Source organism: Rhamphochromis sp. 'chilingali' (assembly GCF_963969265.1).
Source record: "Rhamphochromis sp. 'chilingali' genome assembly, chromosome: 11".
Taxonomy (NCBI): domain Eukaryota; kingdom Metazoa; phylum Chordata; class Actinopteri; order Cichliformes; family Cichlidae; genus Rhamphochromis; species Rhamphochromis sp. 'chilingali'.
In genome coordinates this window covers 1,855,956-1,874,316 of record NC_137938.1, presented here as the reverse complement: position 1 = coordinate 1,874,316, position 18,361 = coordinate 1,855,956, and the positions used below count along the sequence as shown (strand labels likewise).

General features: G+C 44.2%; 1 protein-coding gene across 1 annotated transcript; it reads left to right on the top strand.

Moving 5' to 3' along the window:
- The first annotated feature begins 602 nt into the window (after positions 1-602).
- Positions 603-17,284, top strand: wdr26a (WD repeat domain 26a). Its single transcript, XM_080896271.1, has 14 exons — positions 603-1,243; positions 2,208-2,307; positions 2,440-2,496; positions 3,823-3,959; positions 4,242-4,339; positions 5,931-6,087; positions 6,324-6,462; positions 6,577-6,717; positions 8,749-8,868; positions 11,359-11,504; positions 13,431-13,509; positions 13,605-13,734; positions 13,924-14,118; positions 15,033-17,284. The coding sequence occupies exons 1-14, from the start codon at positions 945-947 to the stop codon at positions 15,053-15,055; spliced, it is 1,821 nt and encodes a 606-aa protein (XP_080752397.1). The 5' UTR covers positions 603-944; the 3' UTR covers positions 15,056-17,284.
- The last annotated feature ends 1,077 nt before the right edge of the window (positions 17,285-18,361 follow it).

The following is an 18,361-nucleotide window of genomic DNA, read 5'->3' as shown; positions in this document are numbered from 1 at the left end:
TTTTGATCGTTTTTCACGCCTTCCCAATCTTTTGTTTTGGTTTGTTAAATCCTTTCTTATTTAATGTGCCCTCTCTCCTTTGAGTTGTTGGTTATCACTTACTGATTAAAGAATTATACTGATAAATCTCAGTGTCGTGATTACTGCACAGCCCATTGAGACAACTGATTTGTGATTTACTCAAAATCCGGAAAGCGACTGCGTTCAGACGGTGATGATCAGCTAATTAATGAGAAAACATTCAGGTTAAAAAACTAGGAGCATGCTTGAACCATGCATACAGATGTGCACAGACCACAACTTTCCACAGAGATTAAACTCCATGTTATGATACTGCACAGCTGCGAGTGTGAATGTGGAAGTTTGTCATAGATTTAAAAAAGACTAATTAAATGATGCACAACTGTGTCTGACTTTATGTGCAATGTGTTCTCTTCAGTGATCCACGCGTGTCAGTAGAGCCTAAATGATCACGTCACCCTTAAAACGAATGCTGGGAGATGTGAAGGTCGCGCCCAGGCGGGGAAACAGCGACGCCTAACGGTGACGCACAGCAAACAAGAAGGACGTGAAGGAATTTCCGCTGACGTCACCGCGTATGGCCATATCAGGGCTGCAGCTGTCCGAGAGCAACAATAACAAGCGCTACTCCGCAGCCTGAGCGCAGCTTTAACGGCGCTGACAGCACCGAATACCGTCGAAATGCTCAAAATGCAGCTTTCGAATTAACTCTGCCGTTTGTTTCTTTGTCCTCCGAGCTGAACTCCGGCTGTCGTTCACGCTGACGCCGCCGAACACAGACTCGGGCGCAGGGGGAGCTTTGCAATTTGCGGCTGCATCTGGGTCAGTGGGCCCGACGTTAACCGCACCAGAGGTTTGCTTATCCCCGTGGACCTGTCAGCTGTTCGTACACGCACCATATCGCCGTTATAAACCGTGGCAACATGGAGGCTAACGGTGGAGGACAGGACCGGGATTCCGAGCTCTCCTGTCGAAACGGTACTCAGAATGGCGAGTCGTCCTCCACCGTGGCCGCTCACTCCAACGGACTTATCTCGGTAACCAACAATGGCAACGCTGTCAGCAACAACAACGGAGTGGCAGCCCAGCCCGCCTCCAACAACAACAACAGCAGCAGCGCGGCGGATGGCGGGTCGGGTGTCAAGAAGAAGAAGCGCCTGTCTCAGTCCGAGGAGGATGTCATCAGGCTCATAGGACAACATCTGAACGATTTAGGTCTCAAGTAAGTGAGCCAGCTCAGGTAGCTAGTGTTGTTATCAGCATAGCCAGCCGCGGTGATGGCAGGTCACCGTGAAGATGCTGAGGATGCATCCTTCCTCACGCGTTTATCTGCAGGTGCAGAGCGATAGAGGAGTAGGCCCGCTCAGGGCAAAGTGTCACATACACGCTAATAAACTGTATCCGACCCACGGTATCCGGACCTGTGTATCACCATACGCTGCAAATCTTATAAGATAAGATAAGATAAGATAAGATAACCTTTATTAGTCCCACACGTGGGAAATTTGTTTTGTCACAGCAGGAAGTGGACAGTGCAAAAGTTATGAGGCAAAAATTAGAATACAATAAGAATAAATACAGTACACAGCTGTACAGAATAGAATAAAATAAAATACTATATACAGTAGAATAAAATAAATATACAATAAGATAAAAATAGAATACAAATACAAATACTATATACAACTGAGTAAAAATACAACGATGACAGAAAGGATTATTGCACTTAGTATTATTGCACATGTATGGATGTGTGTGCTTGATCAGTTGATTGATTATATGAGGTGTTTTAAGCAAATCTCCAACCATGAGCTGTCAGAATAGGAAGACATCATACTGTGTCCAACGTGATCGCACAACTCAAGGCAATTTAAATCTGAAAATCCTGCACAGATGTCATGCGTGGGGACTTTCCTGGGTTAGAGTGGGTCTTTGATAGCTGGCTACACGTTGTGTTTACGTGTAGTAACAGTAAGGACTCTGTGATAAGTGACACACATCTCTGCATTTTAATGCTTGTTACGTTTTTATATGAAGGATGGACCTTAATCTTATTATAGTCCAGCTTTTTATTTCACCCATGACACAACTTTGCAGTCAGTGTGTTGATAATTCTCACAGGTGAGTGCTGATGCTTCGCCATGCTCCGTAGTCATAACGTGGATGTTTCTTTTCGCTGTTCATAGCCAGACGGTGGACCTCCTGATGCAGGAGTCTGGCTGCAGACTGGAACACCCCTCTGCCACCAAGTTTCGCAATCACGTCATTGAAGGAGAGTGGGACAAGGTGCAACCAAGTTCTCCGAACTGCATATTAAATCTTTAGGAGGCTGTTACAGTAGTCACCGTAGTAGTAAAGGTTTGAGTGTGAGCTCTTTGCTGGTCTGTTAATGAGTTTGTATTTCTCCTTTTCATACAGGCTGAGAGTGACCTGAATGAGCTGAAGGCACTGATGCATTCTCCTAGTGCTATAGTGGTGAGTGGACCAAACCTCAGACAACATCAGTTCACCATGAAGTCTGCAGTCTGAACACTGAGCCAGAATCAGACTTAGAATAAAGCCTCTTTCCTCGAGCTCAGACTGTACATTGATGGCATATCGTACAGGTACACTTATAAACAGAACTGCAACCATCACACCTTCTATGCTGTTCTAAAGTAAACATGGCTGCCTGCAAGTTTGGCTAGCTAGGTTTGCTTACAGACAGACGAATGGTGCACCGCTAATCTTACCCAAAGCACTTCAGCAATGATCATTGGTTTGTTTGGGGTTTGTTTACTGCATCCACTGAGATTACACAGAGCAGTTTGAGATGAAATGATGAAAGACAGTTTACTGCACTTTTATTTTAGAAGTTCTTCCAAAGGAGTGCTAACTAACCGCTACGTGCAAACTAAACCAAATGAAAAACAAGTGTGACCTTTAACCTTTTAATTTAATAAACAAGAGAAACTAGAAAAACCAATGACCCCTGCTTCAGTGCTGTTTACAAATGGACAAGAGCATTAACATTACTGTACACCAAACTCTTAAAGGCACAGATCACAGCAAACCTGACACACTGCTTCACAATATGGCCACTGTAGTGACAGTTAGCCAGCACCCTAATGTCCGAGACCAGGAGCCTCAGACATTAGCCTGGTCGGCTGGACGTCTTTGGAGAAGCTGCACATTTTTGACTCTAAACTGTGTTTGCATGTTTTTCAGAGCTCCCACATGTCCACTCATTCTACACCACAGTGATTGAATAACAGATGAACAGCTAAATTACACTATCAGCACTATAAATATCTGTTTGTTTTTACACCATGACTGTAAACAATACCAAAAGAAAAATCTATAAATAAACAGATAAATAAAACATGTCTGTGAATGAACACAAAGCTAGTTTTCTGATCACAGGGCAGTGGTGCAGGTGAGGTTTTACACATTTATTTCTCACAGAGTCGTGCTGACAGATCAGTTACTACATTTCTTTATCGTGTAGCTGAGATCCTTGAAATCGCACTTCTGTTCTTTGTAATCGGATTAAATGTGTAGTTAAACTACTTTAAACAGAACAGTGACGTTCACTCGTCCAGCCCAGATCAAAGTGACTGTATCACACTGACATGATGGACGCAGCATGAACAGCCATTGTTAGTCTGGTTGGTAACTGCATTTTCATCTTGATGTTTAAAGTTCCTTTAAAAGAGCCAGACGTGAGACGTGAAGCTCAGTAGCAACAGATTCGTGTTGTTACATGTCGGCTGATCCGTGGTGATAATTTAAATCCTTGTTTTTGTTTTTGCTCCCCGACAGCGGATGAAGTTCCTACTCCTGCAGCAGAAATATCTGGAATATCTGGAGGACGGGAAGGTGCTGGAGGCCCTGCAGGTCCTCAGAGCCGAACTCACCCCTCTCAAATATAACACGGAGCGCATCCACATCCTGAGCGGGTCAGTTCACAGCACACGAAGAAGCTGAGTGTGGTTCTGAGATGATGATGGAGAAATATAGCGTGCTGGGTATTTGCGTCACAATGATGGATGACAGATGTGTAGTTTGTTAAAAGCACGATGCCTTGAAAACATTTCGAGATACTGGCAGCTGTAAAGATGCTGAGATGCATGAACAATTCAAACAGGAATTAGCCTTACAATAAAACGTCCATCTACGTATGTGCTCCCTGTAAAAGCTGACGTGGGTGTTTCTGATAGTAGCTGGCTTTGTGTTTGTAGGTACCTGATGTGCAGTCATGCAGAGGACCTGCGAGCCAAAGCTGAGTGGGAGGGCAAAGGCACAGCATCGCGCACCAAACTGCTGGACAAACTCCAAAGTGAGTGCAGTGACTCACACGGTCACATGTCAGTGTGTACACTGGCTGACAAGCAAAGGAGTAACTCCTATACGCAGTACCCACTCTGAAATTCTCTTACTGGTTCCCAGTTGACATTAGCATCTATTTCCTGACCAGTTATTATTCGTCCCTGGAAGGAGCCTTTTTTTCCAAATAGCAACATATTCTGGATATAAAATTTCAAATGAGTAATAACGATCTTTGTATGCAGGTGTGATCACAAGTGCTTTGAAAATCACCAAAAAACCCACCTGACATAAATTTGGCTGATCTTACATTAAAGATGCACAACAACCGTCGCCTCAAGGTGCTTTATATTGTAAGGTAGACCCTACAGTCACATGACCCTATGAGCAGCACTTTGGTGACAGTGGGAAGGAAACTCTGCACGAACGCTGCACTGAGGTCTAGCAGGACAAGCACAGAGATGAGTCCACTGTCAGAGGCCATAAGAAGATCATTTGTAACCTTCACTAAAGCTGTTTCTGTGCTGTGATGAGCTCTGAAACCTGACTGAAACTCTTCAAATAAACCTCTGCAGATGATCTGTTAGCTGTTTGACAACTACTCTTTCAAGGATGTTTGATATAAAGGAAGGTTGGAGATTGGCCTATAATTAGCTAAGACTGCTGGGTCTAGAGATGCTTTTTGAGTAAAGGTTTAACTACAGCCAGCTTGAAGGCCTGTGGTACATAGCCGATCATTAGAGATAGTTGATCATATTTAAGATCGAAGCATTAATTAATGGCAGGACTTCTTTGAGCAGTTTTGTAGGAATGGGGTCTAAAAGACACGTTGATGGTTTGGAGGAAGTAATTATTGAAGTTAACTCAGAAAGATCAATTGGAGAAAAAGAGTCTAACTTAACATCAATGGTACTAAGAGTAGCTGTAGATAATATTACATCTGTGGGATGATTACTGGTCATTTTTTCTCTAATGATAAAAACTTTATTTGTGAAGAAGTTCATGAAGTCATTACTAGTTAACGTTAAAGGGATGGTTGGCTCAACAGAGCTCTGACTGTTTGTCAGCCTGGCTACAGAGCTGAAGAGAAACCTGGGGTTGTTCTTATTTTCTTCAATCAGTGATGAATAGTAAGATGTTCTGGCTTTGCGGAGGGCTTTCTTATAAAGCAGCAAACTATTTCTCCAGGCTAAATGATGATCCTCTAGATTTGTGACACGCCATTTCCTCTCCAGCTTACGAGTCATCTGCTTTAGGCTACGTGTTTGAGAATTATACCACGGAGTCAGGTACTTCTGATTAGAGGCCTTAGTTTTCACTGGAGCTACAGTATCCAGAGTCGTACGTAGTGAGGAGGTGAAATTATTAACAAGATAATCGACCTCTGTTGGGGTAGTGTTCAGATAGCTGCTCTGCTCTGTGTTGGTACAGGGCATTGAAGATGATCTATGCTCTAAATTAATTCTGTGTGTGTGTGTGTGTGTGTGTGTGTGTGTGTGTGTGTGTGTGTGTGTGTGTGTGTGTGTGTGTGTGTGTGTGTGTGTGTGTGTGTGTGTGTGTGTGTGTGTGTGTGTGTGTGTGTGTGTGTGTGTGTGTGTGTACAGCTTATCTGCCTCCGTCAGTGATGCTGCCTCCCCGTCGTCTGCAGACTCTCTTGAAGCAGGCTGTGGAGCTCCAGAGGGAGCGCTGCCTCTACCACAACACCAAACTGGACAGTGGTCTGGACTCTGTGTCTCTGCTGCTGGACCACTCCTGCAGCCGGTCAGTAAACACACACGCTGTTAAATACTGAGCTCCACATCAACTGATTGTGCTTCTTTCTGCTGCCCTGCAGGAGGAAACATTTAGTTTAGTGAACAGTCGGTAATCTAGACGATAAGAATGTCATCTGTATGTTTCCTTTATGCACAAGTCTGAGGCATGTTGGGCAAACCTGTGTGTGTGTGTGTGTGTGTGTGTGTGTGTGTGTGTGTGTGTGTGTGTGTGTGTGTGTAAAGGAAACAGTTCCCCTGCTACACACAGCAGATTCTCACAGAACACTGCAATGAAGTCTGGTTCTGCAAGTTCTCCAACGATGGCACAAAACTGGCAACTGGCTCCAAAGACACCACAGTCATTGTGTGGCAAGTCGACATGGTAACCAGTCATTTGCTTATCAAGAGTTACACTTCAGAATAGCAACAATCAGTCAGTGAGTTATTACAACGGCTGTAGTAACTGGAACATGGATGTTTGTGTGTTGGGTCACAGGACATCCAGCAGCTGAAGTTGATGAAGACTCTTGAAGGTCATGCTTATGGTGTTTCCTACCTGGCATGGAGCCCTGATGATGCTTATCTGATAGCCTGCGGCCCTGACGACTGCTCCGAGCTGTGGCTGTGGAATGTGCAGGTACGGAAAGGAAGTACTGTCCATATAGCAAGGAGATGAGCATGTCCAGGAGGATGGCGAGGGCCTTTCTTTGGTCGGTCTGTTTTCACCGTGTGGGTTTACTCTGCGATTCCTCCAGCGTTCCAAACATGCTCAGCAGTGGTAGGCTCCATTCTCCCCCTGATCCTAAGGTGGATAAGTGGCCAAGGGGGAGCATGAATGGCTCAAAGCATTAACCAGCTGGGTCTCTGTGGTAGAGTGGCCAGATGGAAACCACTCCCCTGTAAATCTGGAGTTTGCTAAAAGTCACCTGAAGGACTCTCAGACCACGAGAAACAAAATTCTTTGGTCTGATGAAACACAGACTGAACTCTTTGAGCTGAATGAGTCACGTCTGAGGGAAACCAAGTGTTGCTCACCCGGCCAATCCCCCTGCAGTGAAGCATGGCAGTAGCACTGTCACGCTGTGGGGACACTTTCTGTGAGACTCGACTGGTCAGGGGAGAGGCAAAGATCAGTGCACCGGTGTGCAGAGACGTCCTTGATCATAAGCTCTGGACCTCGGACCGAGACAGTGACCCTAAGACGCCAGACTGAACATCTCTGGAGAGAGATCTGAAAATGGCCGTGCACTGACGCTCGCCATTAACCTGATGAAGTTTGAGGTTCTGCAAAGAAGACAGGCTGAGACCACCAAACATAGGTGTGCCAAGCTTATAGCATCATGTTCAATAAGACTGTATTAGCTGGGAAACAAAATATTGAGCAAAAGCTCTAAAATACATCTTACCTTTATTATTTGTAAAGAAATCATACTGCGTTCATGTGTTCCCTATCTTCTCCTGGACAAGGGTTAATGAAAGTTTGTCCAGGACACTGTGAGTGCCAACGTCTTTATGGCTTAGTACAGCGGTCTCCAACCTTTGTTGCGCCACCGACCGGTTTATGCCCGACAATATTTTCACGGACCGGCCGTTAAGGTGTCGCGGATAAATACAACAAAATAAAACCAGTACCGGTACCGAAAAAAAGAAGATTTATTCATAACACACGTGAAAAGACCCAGGAAAACCGAGTAAACGATAAAACGATAACAAAATAAAAACCCTGAAAACCAGACATTTCACACCTGAGCCTCAGCTCTCGCGGCCCGGTACCAAACGACTCACGGACCGGTCCGAGGCCCCCCATCATTGTGACTCGAGTACAAATCTCATACTTGGAAATATTTGTACATCTGACAATTCAGGTGAGCGCTGAATAGCGACGTTCCAACTGTGTTCAGCGTGTGCACAGTCTGTGTTCATGTAGCAGCAGTACGATGAGTGCAGCTGATCAGATCAAAGCTTGCATGCAGCAGTGTGGACACGAAGATGAAGATTGGGTTTGAGCATCGTCATCGCATCATGACATAATTGATGAAGCAACCTGCTGAATAATGAGTCCAGCTTTTCGATAGTTTGACCTCCCATAAAAGTGCTGCGCAGCAACCAGTGCAGGGAACATGAGCTCAGCTCTTTAAATCTGTTAATGATGTTGTATCTGAAGCTGAAGAAACCCTGAGTCCTTCTGGGTTTTTATGTTCAGAGATCACGCTCTCGCTGTAAAACGGTTTCCTCGTGCAGTCCATCTGAGCGCAGCTGTTGCCAGTTTACCGAGCTACCTGGAATATTTCTGCTCTAAAGGGTTAAAGATGATGAGAGTCTCAACATCAATAAATTGCCTGCACTTGTGAACAGTGCTCCAAGCTGACTGTGCACAGTGGATTTGTTAGAGTCGCTGCCTACAAGAAACCTGGCTGACATGAGAGATGCGTTTATGCACCGAAGAGCTGGAGAGCGAGTGAGAGTTGGCTGGGTTGTTAACTGATTATCAGTGCGTCCTGAAACGAGTCCTGCTCCACACCAGCTGCTTTGTTCGTGTGAAACTGGACCTGCAGACGTTCCTTTTCAATGTGACCTTTTCATAGACCAATCAGAGAAAACTGATCTCTGTGTGTTTAGTATGTTTGGTGTCTGATCTGTTCTGTGTGCTCTGGGCTCTACTGTACAGACGGGGGAGTTGCGAACAAAGATGAGTCAGTCCCACGAGGATAGCCTAACCAGCGTGGCCTGGAACCCAGATGGCAAACGCTTTGTCACCGGCGGCCAGAGGGGCCAGTTCTACCAGTGTGTGAGTATCCTCGCTGCATGGGCACTGTGTCCACAGGCTCCAACACAGCCTTACAGGCAGGAAACATTGTCTCCATGTCGTAGGAGAACAGCCAGACTGATTCAAACATGTGGAAAAACCAAGACAGGAAGCTTCTCTGAATGCACATCACACGGAGCCTTTCTTTCCTTAGAAGGGACGCTGCAGTTTAACATGGTGTAAAACATGAAGCTGATGCAACGCTTATAGCTGTTGCTAATTTTCAACCACTGTCCCTTGTTGGGCTACAATCACACATCAGACGTTTTAGAATAAAACATACATTTTCATCCAAAATACATCATAAATACAACTACAAGTAATAGATGATAACTTTAAAAAGACAACAAACAAAAAACAAACAAACAACAACAACATTAATTAAAAGGAAGACAGCTCTGATTTCCCTTTAACCAAACTTTGACCTTTAACCTCCTCGGACCTGGCGTCCACATATGTGGACATCACATGTTGGGTTATTTAGACCAAAATACTCAATTGTGCTCTACAAGGGCCTGATATCCACTTACGAGGACATTATCCTGCTACTGTCCTATTGAAAGTTTAAACAAATATCCTCATTTGTGGCTCTGATTTTTCTTAGAAACAAAAATAAGGTAAAAAAAATCTGTTAATTCTTTGTTTTTACATTCATCAGGTCCCAATCAGCCCGAATATCAAAGAGAAATTAAAAATGCTGCCGTGGAAGAGTTCAGGTCTCAGGAGGTTAAAGTAAAGAGACTGATGTCAGTTGGAAGTCTGTTCCAACACAAGCTTATTAACACAATTCAATTTCAGTCCAATTCAACTTTATTTACACAGCGCCAAATCACAACAAGTCGCCTCAAGGCGCTTTATATTGTAAGGTCGACCCTACAATAACACATACAGAGAAAAACCCAACAATCATATGAGCCCCTATGAGCAGCACTTTGGCGACAGTGGGAAGGAAAAACTCCCTTTTAACAGGAAGAAACCTCCAGCAGAACCAGGCTCAGGGAGGGGCGGGGCCATCTGCTGCGATTGGTTGGGGGTGAGGGGAGGAAGACAGGATAAAGACATGCTGTGGAAGAGAGACAGAGGTTAATAACAGATATGATTCAATGCAGAGAGGTCTGTTAACACATAGTGAGTGAGAAAGGTGACTGGAAAGGAAAAACTCAATGCATCATGGGAATCCCCCGGCAGCCTACGTCTATTGCAGCAACACACGTACAGCTACAGAGGGCGGAGCCTTACAAACACTAGACATAATGTAAACTATGAATTCTTGGAAAATCTGGTGTTTTAATGGTGTGGCCAGTTTTTATATAAATGATGTATGTTACAAACCACACATGTTTTTTGCAGTGAGACATCACTGACATCATTGTCCTGATACGCACAGATCATATGTAGTGAGCTGAGAACAAGACTTCACAAGACATCATTAGAATAAAGTGTAACTTAAAAATATGCCGAAGTCATTTGTGCTGACGAGTCAGAGCATGTCTGTTTAGTTTGTATACGTCTGCTGCGTTCATGAAAACATCCGTCTCGTTATCGTTGTCACTGTGAGAGCTCAGACTCTCCTCTTATTGAAGGTTTCAAGAACAACAACAAAAACAAACTGCATGTCAAACAGGAAAGCTTTAAATTTATTGAATTCATGTAGTAGCCTGAACCATTTTTTATAGTCATCTAATGTCCTAATGTTTAAAACAGCCTCGTACAGCTGGAGAGCACTTTAAGAAGGACAGTATGTGACAGTCTGGCCTCTTGTACAAACATAGACCTGATGACTCAAGACTTTTGCACAAACTAAGAGTTTAAAGAAATCTAGAGAATAAATCGAATCCTGAAGTCTGAACTGTCTGTTATTCAGCACCGTCCTGCGACCACGTCTCACATCATCATCAGTGGTTGTCATGTTGTTGTGATTTACTGTCCTCACAGTTTCTCAGCGTGATGACAGAATCGTTTCAGTGTAAAGAAACTGCACCTGTCTGTCTGCAGTTATAGTTTTCTCCACATTGCTGCCTACTCTTTCTCATTATGAACTTACAGCATGATTAACATAAACACGCATCAATTTCCAGTGTCTGCCACTTTATTAGGCACAGCTGTTTCTCTCCTCCTTCCCCGACAGCGAGCTACAGTCCACAGGTAGCATCCATCCCACTGCAAACCCTCCAGGAGCTGCACATTCTAGTTTTTATTATTATTGAAAAGGGACCACAAATTAAAAACATCCAACGAATCTGGGTGAGCGCTTGTGTCTCAGCTCATTGCTAAATATTTAGTGCAAAACCTCAGAAATATTTTTTAGCATTTTGCTGAATCTGTGATGCTCAAAATTAATTCAGTGTTAAAGTGAAAAGAAGGTTGCACCTGGTCCCACATAAAACTGTCCGGTGAGTGTTTCTGGACTGATAACAATCATTTCCAGGCTGACGTCCTCCTGCTTTTGCTTTGTTTCTGGTGAACTCCCAGGACTTGGATGGAAACCTCCTGGACTCCTGGGAGGGAGTTCGGGTGCAGTGCCTGTGGTGTCTCAGTGACGGCCGCACAGTCCTCGCATCTGACACCCACCAACGCATCCGAGGATACAATTTTGAGGACCTGACAGACAGAAACATGTACGTCATCAGAGTAACTGAAGTACTAATTAGTCATTACTTTAATAGTAAATGTATCTGTTCTGTCTTTCTGGAGACGTCTCTGCAACTGTTTTAAGGATCTGAGAAACTACTGAACACTTCAGTCCCAAAACACTGGTTGTAGAGATGTTTGCTGTCTACAGTCTGGAATACATCGATCTATTGGATCAGTTCACAAACGAGCAAGAGCAGAATGTCCTGTATGAGATGAGATTTAACAGCCACAGATATTCACTGCAAGTGTCTTAATGAATGTCAGTAACGTCTCGTGATGAACTCAGCCAACAAAGGTCATGTTTGGCCTTATATCTGTGCGTCCATCAGTAGGTGTGTCAGCTGATACGTTTCTTACCAGTACCAGGTCCTCCTAAGAAGGACTCGGTCACTCCACACCTGATTAATTTGAAAGAAATGTGGAAATATTTTGCCAAGCAACCAAATATGATCAAACTTGGAGTTATTCACTACTTTGTTACACTTGTTACACTGTCACACTTAGATGTGTCAGTTCATCAAACTACTTTAAGTATTAGACAATGTTAACCTTAAATAATCTTAATAAATAAGAAGAAATACTGAGTCCATCTTAGGAATCCCCGGCAGCCTACGTCTATTGCAGCATAACTAAGGGAGGATTCAGGGTCACCTGGTCCAGCCCTAACTATATGCTTTAGCAAAAAGGAAAGTTTGAAGCCTAATCTTGAAAGTAGAGATAGTGTCTGTCTCCTGAATCCAAACTGGAAGCTGGTTCCACAGAAGAGGGGCCTGAAAACTGAAGGCTATGCCTCCCATTCTACTTTTAAATACTCTAGGAACAACAAGTAGGCCTGCAGAGCGAGAGCCAAGTGCTCTAATAGGGTGATATGGTACTACAAGGTCATTAAGATAAGATGGGGCCTGATTATTTAAGACCTTGTATGTGAGGAGCAGGATTTTGAATCCTGGATTTAACAGGAAGCCAAAACAGGAGAAACCTGCTCTCTCTTTCTAGTCCCTGTCAGGACTCTTGCTGCAGCATTTTGGATCAGCTGAAGGCTTTTCAGGGAGTTTTTAGGACTTCCTGATAATAATGAATTACAGTCGTCCAGCCTGGAAGTAATAAATGCATGAACTAGTTTTTCAGCGTCACTCTGAGACAGGATATTTCTAACTTTAGAGATGTTGCACAAATGGAAGAAAGCAGTCTTACATATTTGTTTAATATGTGCATTGAAGGACATGTCCTGGTCAAAAATGACTCCAAGGTTCCTCACAGCGTTACTGGAGGCCAAGGTAATGCCATCCAGAGTAAGAATCTGCTTAGATACCATATTTCTAAGCTTTTCAGGGCCGAGTACAATAACCTCAGTTTGATCTGAATTAAGAAGCAGAAAGTTAGCGGCCATCCAGGTCTTTATGTCTTTAAGACATTCCTGCAGTTTAACTCATTGGTGTGTGTCATCTGGCTTCATGGACAGATAGAGCTGGGTGTCATCTGCATAGCAGTGTAAATGTATGCTATGTCTTCTAATGATGCTGCCTAAGGGAAGCATGTATAATGTAAACAGAATTGGTCCTAGCACTGAACCCTGTGGAACTCCATAATTAACCTCAGTGTGTGAAGAGGACTCTCCATTTACATGCACAAACTGGACATTTCCAACCACTGTAGTGTAGCACCTTTAAATCATTATCTCTGTAATAAAATTTGTGGTCATCAGTATTGAACATGTTCACCTAACATGTGAAAGTTGGACTTATTAACTTCTGGTTGAAGACTGGAAGGTGTCACAAATTAGCATCAGGATGGGCCGTAAAAACGCTGCCACATGCTGAGCCGTCTCCTGTGGTGATCAGTGAATTAGGGAGGAGCAGTCAGAAGCCTCATTTCTAAAATAAACATGTTTGTGTATGTTGTCCTTCCAGAGTGCAGGAGGACCATCCCATTATGTCTTTCACTGTTTCCAAAAATGGAAGGTTAGCTCTGCTCAATGTTGCTACTCAGGTGAGCTCCTGATTACTTCCTGACATTTTGTTTCTTTCATCAGCTGCTTCACATCAGCTTTGTCTTGATTGTTGAAATGTGCCTCTTATTTGCAGGGAGTGCACCTTTGGGACCTGCAGGACCGGGTGCTGGTGAGGAAGTACCAAGGTGTCACCCAGGGTTTTTACACCATCCATTCCTGCTTCGGGGGGCACAATGAAGACTTCATTGCCAGTGGTAGTGAAGGTAAGACCAAAGCATGTTTAGTTCTAAGGAAGAAGAAAGCAAAAAGTGTCCTCCACAAATGTTGCTCTGTAAAGAGACATTCATACAAATATTGAACCCAAACGTTGTTCTTGATGCTAAAAGAAGGTTTTGTGCTGGTCATTAGTGTGATCCAACAAACTGCTGACGAGCTCGTCTCTCTCTTGTCAGACCACAAAGTTTACATCTGGCACCGGCGCAGTGAGCTGCCCATCGCAGAGCTGACCGGTCACACACGCACAGTCAACTGTGTGAGCTGGAACCCCGTGGTGCCCGGTCTGCTGGCCAGCGCCTCAGACGATGGAACCATCCGAATCTGGGGACCTGCGCCCTTCCTGGATGTCCAGGATGCAGAGGGACTGAATGGTATGAAAGTGAAACGATTTTGAAAGGCTAAAGGTAAAGTTCAGTCTCCACCAGAAAAGAAAGAAATTAAATTCTGGTAAAATAAAGTTGATAAACTGTCCTTCTGTGGAAAATCAGTGATTGGCCCACAGCTGAAAGTCAGATCAGATCTGTTCCAATCAAAGGCCAAGTTTGAGCATCAGTGTTGTACTTTTATTCATTTGTATTCTTTAATGTCTGTGGTCAGGTACATTTGTCACATTTGAGATTAAAGCAAAAAAAAAATCAAAATATTTAAATAAGAATTTTGAACAAAGATTTCTTTCTCCTCTCTCAAGGAGAACATGGGGCTTACAGGAACTGCATCTTGGTGTGGAAACTCTGGCTTTATTTATCATTAGTGAGGCAGTGAGCTGTGCTCCACACAGCAGCTCAGAGTCAGCAGATGTAGATGATGCAGGCGGTTCTGGAGTGAGCCGATCTGGGTGAGGGCACTCGCCCAGGTGTCTTCCTGCTCGCGCTGATACCTGAGTGACCTTGCAGGTCGGACCTTATCAGTCATACCTGTTACCAGCTGCCCTCTCGATCGTGGCTCTTGCTAATCTGGGTTGGTTTAAAGGCCTGTGCGATGGTACTCAGAAAGGCCAGAGCCTATTAGACTAATATGGGTTAATACTCAGAACATAATGTAATATAATTACATTAATATGTGTTTCTAGTCTTCTTGCCTAATGAAAGCACTTGTACAGGACTTTAATCTGTACCAGTTTAGCCCTTTATCTAGCTCACATACATGACCAGTAACTAACATTCTCAGGCGCTGTGAGGAGCTGTTGGTCAAGTGTTTGCTTGGTCAAAGTGACGCCCAGCAGCCTGTAATCACTGACGACGATGATGATGATGATGATGAGTAACGTGTGTTTCTTATCCTGCAGAGTGTTGCAGCATGGACAGCTGATGATCTGCCGCTAACACCCTGAAAGCATTGAGACTCTGTAGACACTTGAATGCATAAAGTGGGGACGTTTTTTAATTGGACAGCTGCATCTTGAAGGCGTGGCCTGTAGTGGGGCGCGCCTGGACGTCACAACACGAGCTGTCGAACTCGAGGCCGGGCTCCAGGACATCTGACCCACCTTCTCCTCCAATGTGGACCCGTTCCCTAGAACCACACAGGACCACCAGCCTCCTGCTTTATTATAAAGTCCATTATTTATTCCTGAGTAGTTCACTGAGTAGTGCTAGGCGCCCGGTGGAGGCTTCGTCTCTGAGCTTCTCACATGAAGAAACTCTGACCCGTCGCTGAACCTTTTCTGAGACTCTAGCTGGAGCGATGGTTGGTGGAAGTGAGACCCACTCGAAGAGAATCTTTTAACTGCTATAGTCTGTTTTTGGTTTTGTTCCTTACTTTTAAATGTGGAGTTTCATGGCTTGGCTCCGTTGTGCTTTCCTGCTTAAACCCAGAGACAGAATCGTGTCCCAGGAGCATGTTGCATAGGAATCTGCATAACTCGTGTTTTACACTCGCAGTGTTCAAGTGTGTCAAGTGCTTTGCTGTTTGTGAGGGCGTACAGCAGCTGATGTGTACAGCTGTGTCATCATACGTGGATTATGGGATGTTGTTTCCTCTGTTCAAGTGTGGAGTTTCCTTTAATTCATGTTTTCACTCTTTGCTCTTTGATTGTGTTTCAGCCTGTTTCCTTCCTCTGTACAAACAACAGTCATGTTGTGTGTCTGTGTGTGTCTGCTATCTGTTTCATCGTTTGTCATCTTTATCGATGCTGTTGGTTCTGAGTGGAGGTGTAGCATAGAGACAGTCTGATTTCTGACAGATGTGTTTACATGAGGCTGTCAGTGAACCTCTCCATGAACAGTGTGTCAATAATAATAACACAATCGTCTAACAAACCCAGGCTGACTAAACTAAAACTGCTGGCACGTCGTTTTTGAACACACTGATTGCCGTGACCACCCGCAGGCTCGTTTCCTTGAACTGTTAGTGAGATCTGGGTTGTGCATCTCAGTTTGTTTTGGTCCACTGAGAGAATGTTTGTAGTAGAAAACAACTTTCCTGACTTCCTTCATTTACGAGTGGCTGTAGGTCAGGAGGTAGAGCCGGCTCGATGGTTCGAACCCTGGCTCCCCCAGTCTGCAAGCCAAACATCCTTGGGCGGGATACTAAACCCAGACTTCTCTCCTCTGATGCATTTAGATAGAAAGCACTTGAAGTATGGTGAATGTGTATAAAGCACTATATAAGAGTCAGTCCATTTATCATGGTGGACTGATGACTCAGAGGGTTTTTGAAGTTTGTAGCTGTGCACATCTACGTAAAGGCTCCTGTGACAATGACGTCGGCTTGATTCGAAGCAGCTCGAGGGTCACCTCCTCCCTCCAGTGTTTGTGGGATTACTCAGTGCGACCAGTAAAGACAGACACATAAAAACAGAACATCTCTTTGTTATTAATTCAGTTCATCGTCTACTCTGGAATCTCACGCGAAGCCGCTGCATCTCTGCAGCTTAAAGGAATCTTTATTACTCCAAAAAGATTTGGGATCCACGTCATTTTGTAAATTACATTTTCTTAAGATAAAAAAGAAAACATTATCCTTAATGTTCGACACATCAGTAGGAAGCGAACAAAATGACAGAGCGTGTGACTTAATCTGAGTTTCCAAATGTTTCCTGTCTTGGGTCAAAGAGCCGTCTTCCTCCATGTGTGGTACACAGTTGTGTTATTCTGATATTTGTGTTTCGGGGTTTCGGTGCTTCTGGCTGAAATGAACAAACAACTGAAATTTGAATAATGCAGATCAGTTTTTATCCAAACAGCTTTTATACTCTCTGTAAGTCTATTCAGATTCTTTCCAGTTGTGAGCAACAGCTGGAAGACGGTGGGAACCCTGTTGTCTCCCCGGACATAACTGTATCCATCAGCAGCTTCGCTCCTCCATCACACACACAGTGCACAACAGCATCTCTCCCACAGCCCACACGTGGTGTTTGAGTTTCTGCTTCTGTGATCATTTCAGGCTTCTCTTCTTCAGTCAAGAAGCCAAAGTAGTAACTGTGTTTGCTTGCAGGCAGTTTTTGCCTGGAATTCAGTTTTAATGTGTTATTGCAAAAAGTGATTGTACTATTCAGTCTAGTTCTAGAATTATGTGTCCAGATTTTAAATAAAGCATTCGGGGTTTTAAAAAAAGGTTTTACGTGCAGCCTCCTTTGCATCGTTGTTCACAGAGTTTGTAATTAGGAAACGAGCGATCGATGAAGTTTCAAGTGTTATTGTCATTTACCTGTAAAGGTGCAGAATGTCAGCTGTTCCTGATGGTTTGTGGGCAGAAACTGTCTCTGTGTCTGGATGCTCCTGAACCGCCACAGCAGCAGTGTGAAGAGGCTGTGGCTGGGATCAAACAGCCTCGTGCAGCGCTGTCTGCAGAGAACAGTCCCGGTGATGCGCTGTGCTGATCTCACCACCCTCTGCAGAGCTTTGCAGCGTTACAGCCGCCGTACCAGCCAGTCAGAATACTTGCAATGGTGCATCTGTAGAAGTTGGTAAGTATTCTGGGGTTCATGCCGAATCTTCTCAGGCGCCGCAGAAAGAAGAGCTGCTGTCTTGTTGCTTTTGTGATCACACCAACATGGTGTGACCAGCTCAGGTCAGGAAAAGAAACAAACTCTGCTGTCAGTGATTTCAAGTACTGCACAATTTTCAAACAAACAATACTTGCACTTCTTACATCGTACGTACCCTGTGCTTTCCGGGGTATGGGCCATACGTGGAGTGACTTAAAAATAGCTCACTTAAATGAAAGAGCAGAAAACGTGCATCCTTAGCTACCAGGCAGGAGCAAAAGAGCCAGACCACAGAGGAAGTTCACAGATGTACTGAAGGACAAGAGGATGCAGGTGGGTGGGATGAAGGTGGCTCCTAAAGGGAGCAGTTGAAAGTAGAAGGGAAAAAAGTACACTATGAATCCACATTTATTTTGATTACAGTTTTATTGGTTTTGCCTTCAATACAGTGGAGCACAATATCCATATGTGGTTTGGCACTGTGCAGGCATTCATGGCACAGCGGTCCCACCTACCTGAGAAAATACTTTTTGTTAGCCTGTTTTACATCTTCGGTTTTAGCCTCACTGCACTGGGTCCCTTCATTTTATTATTCTCTGTTTTTCAGTCTTCAAATCGTCTCCGAGCTCCTACATTTACACTCCCAGCCGCTCCGAACAGCTGACGTGCTGAGGACGCAGCTCAGA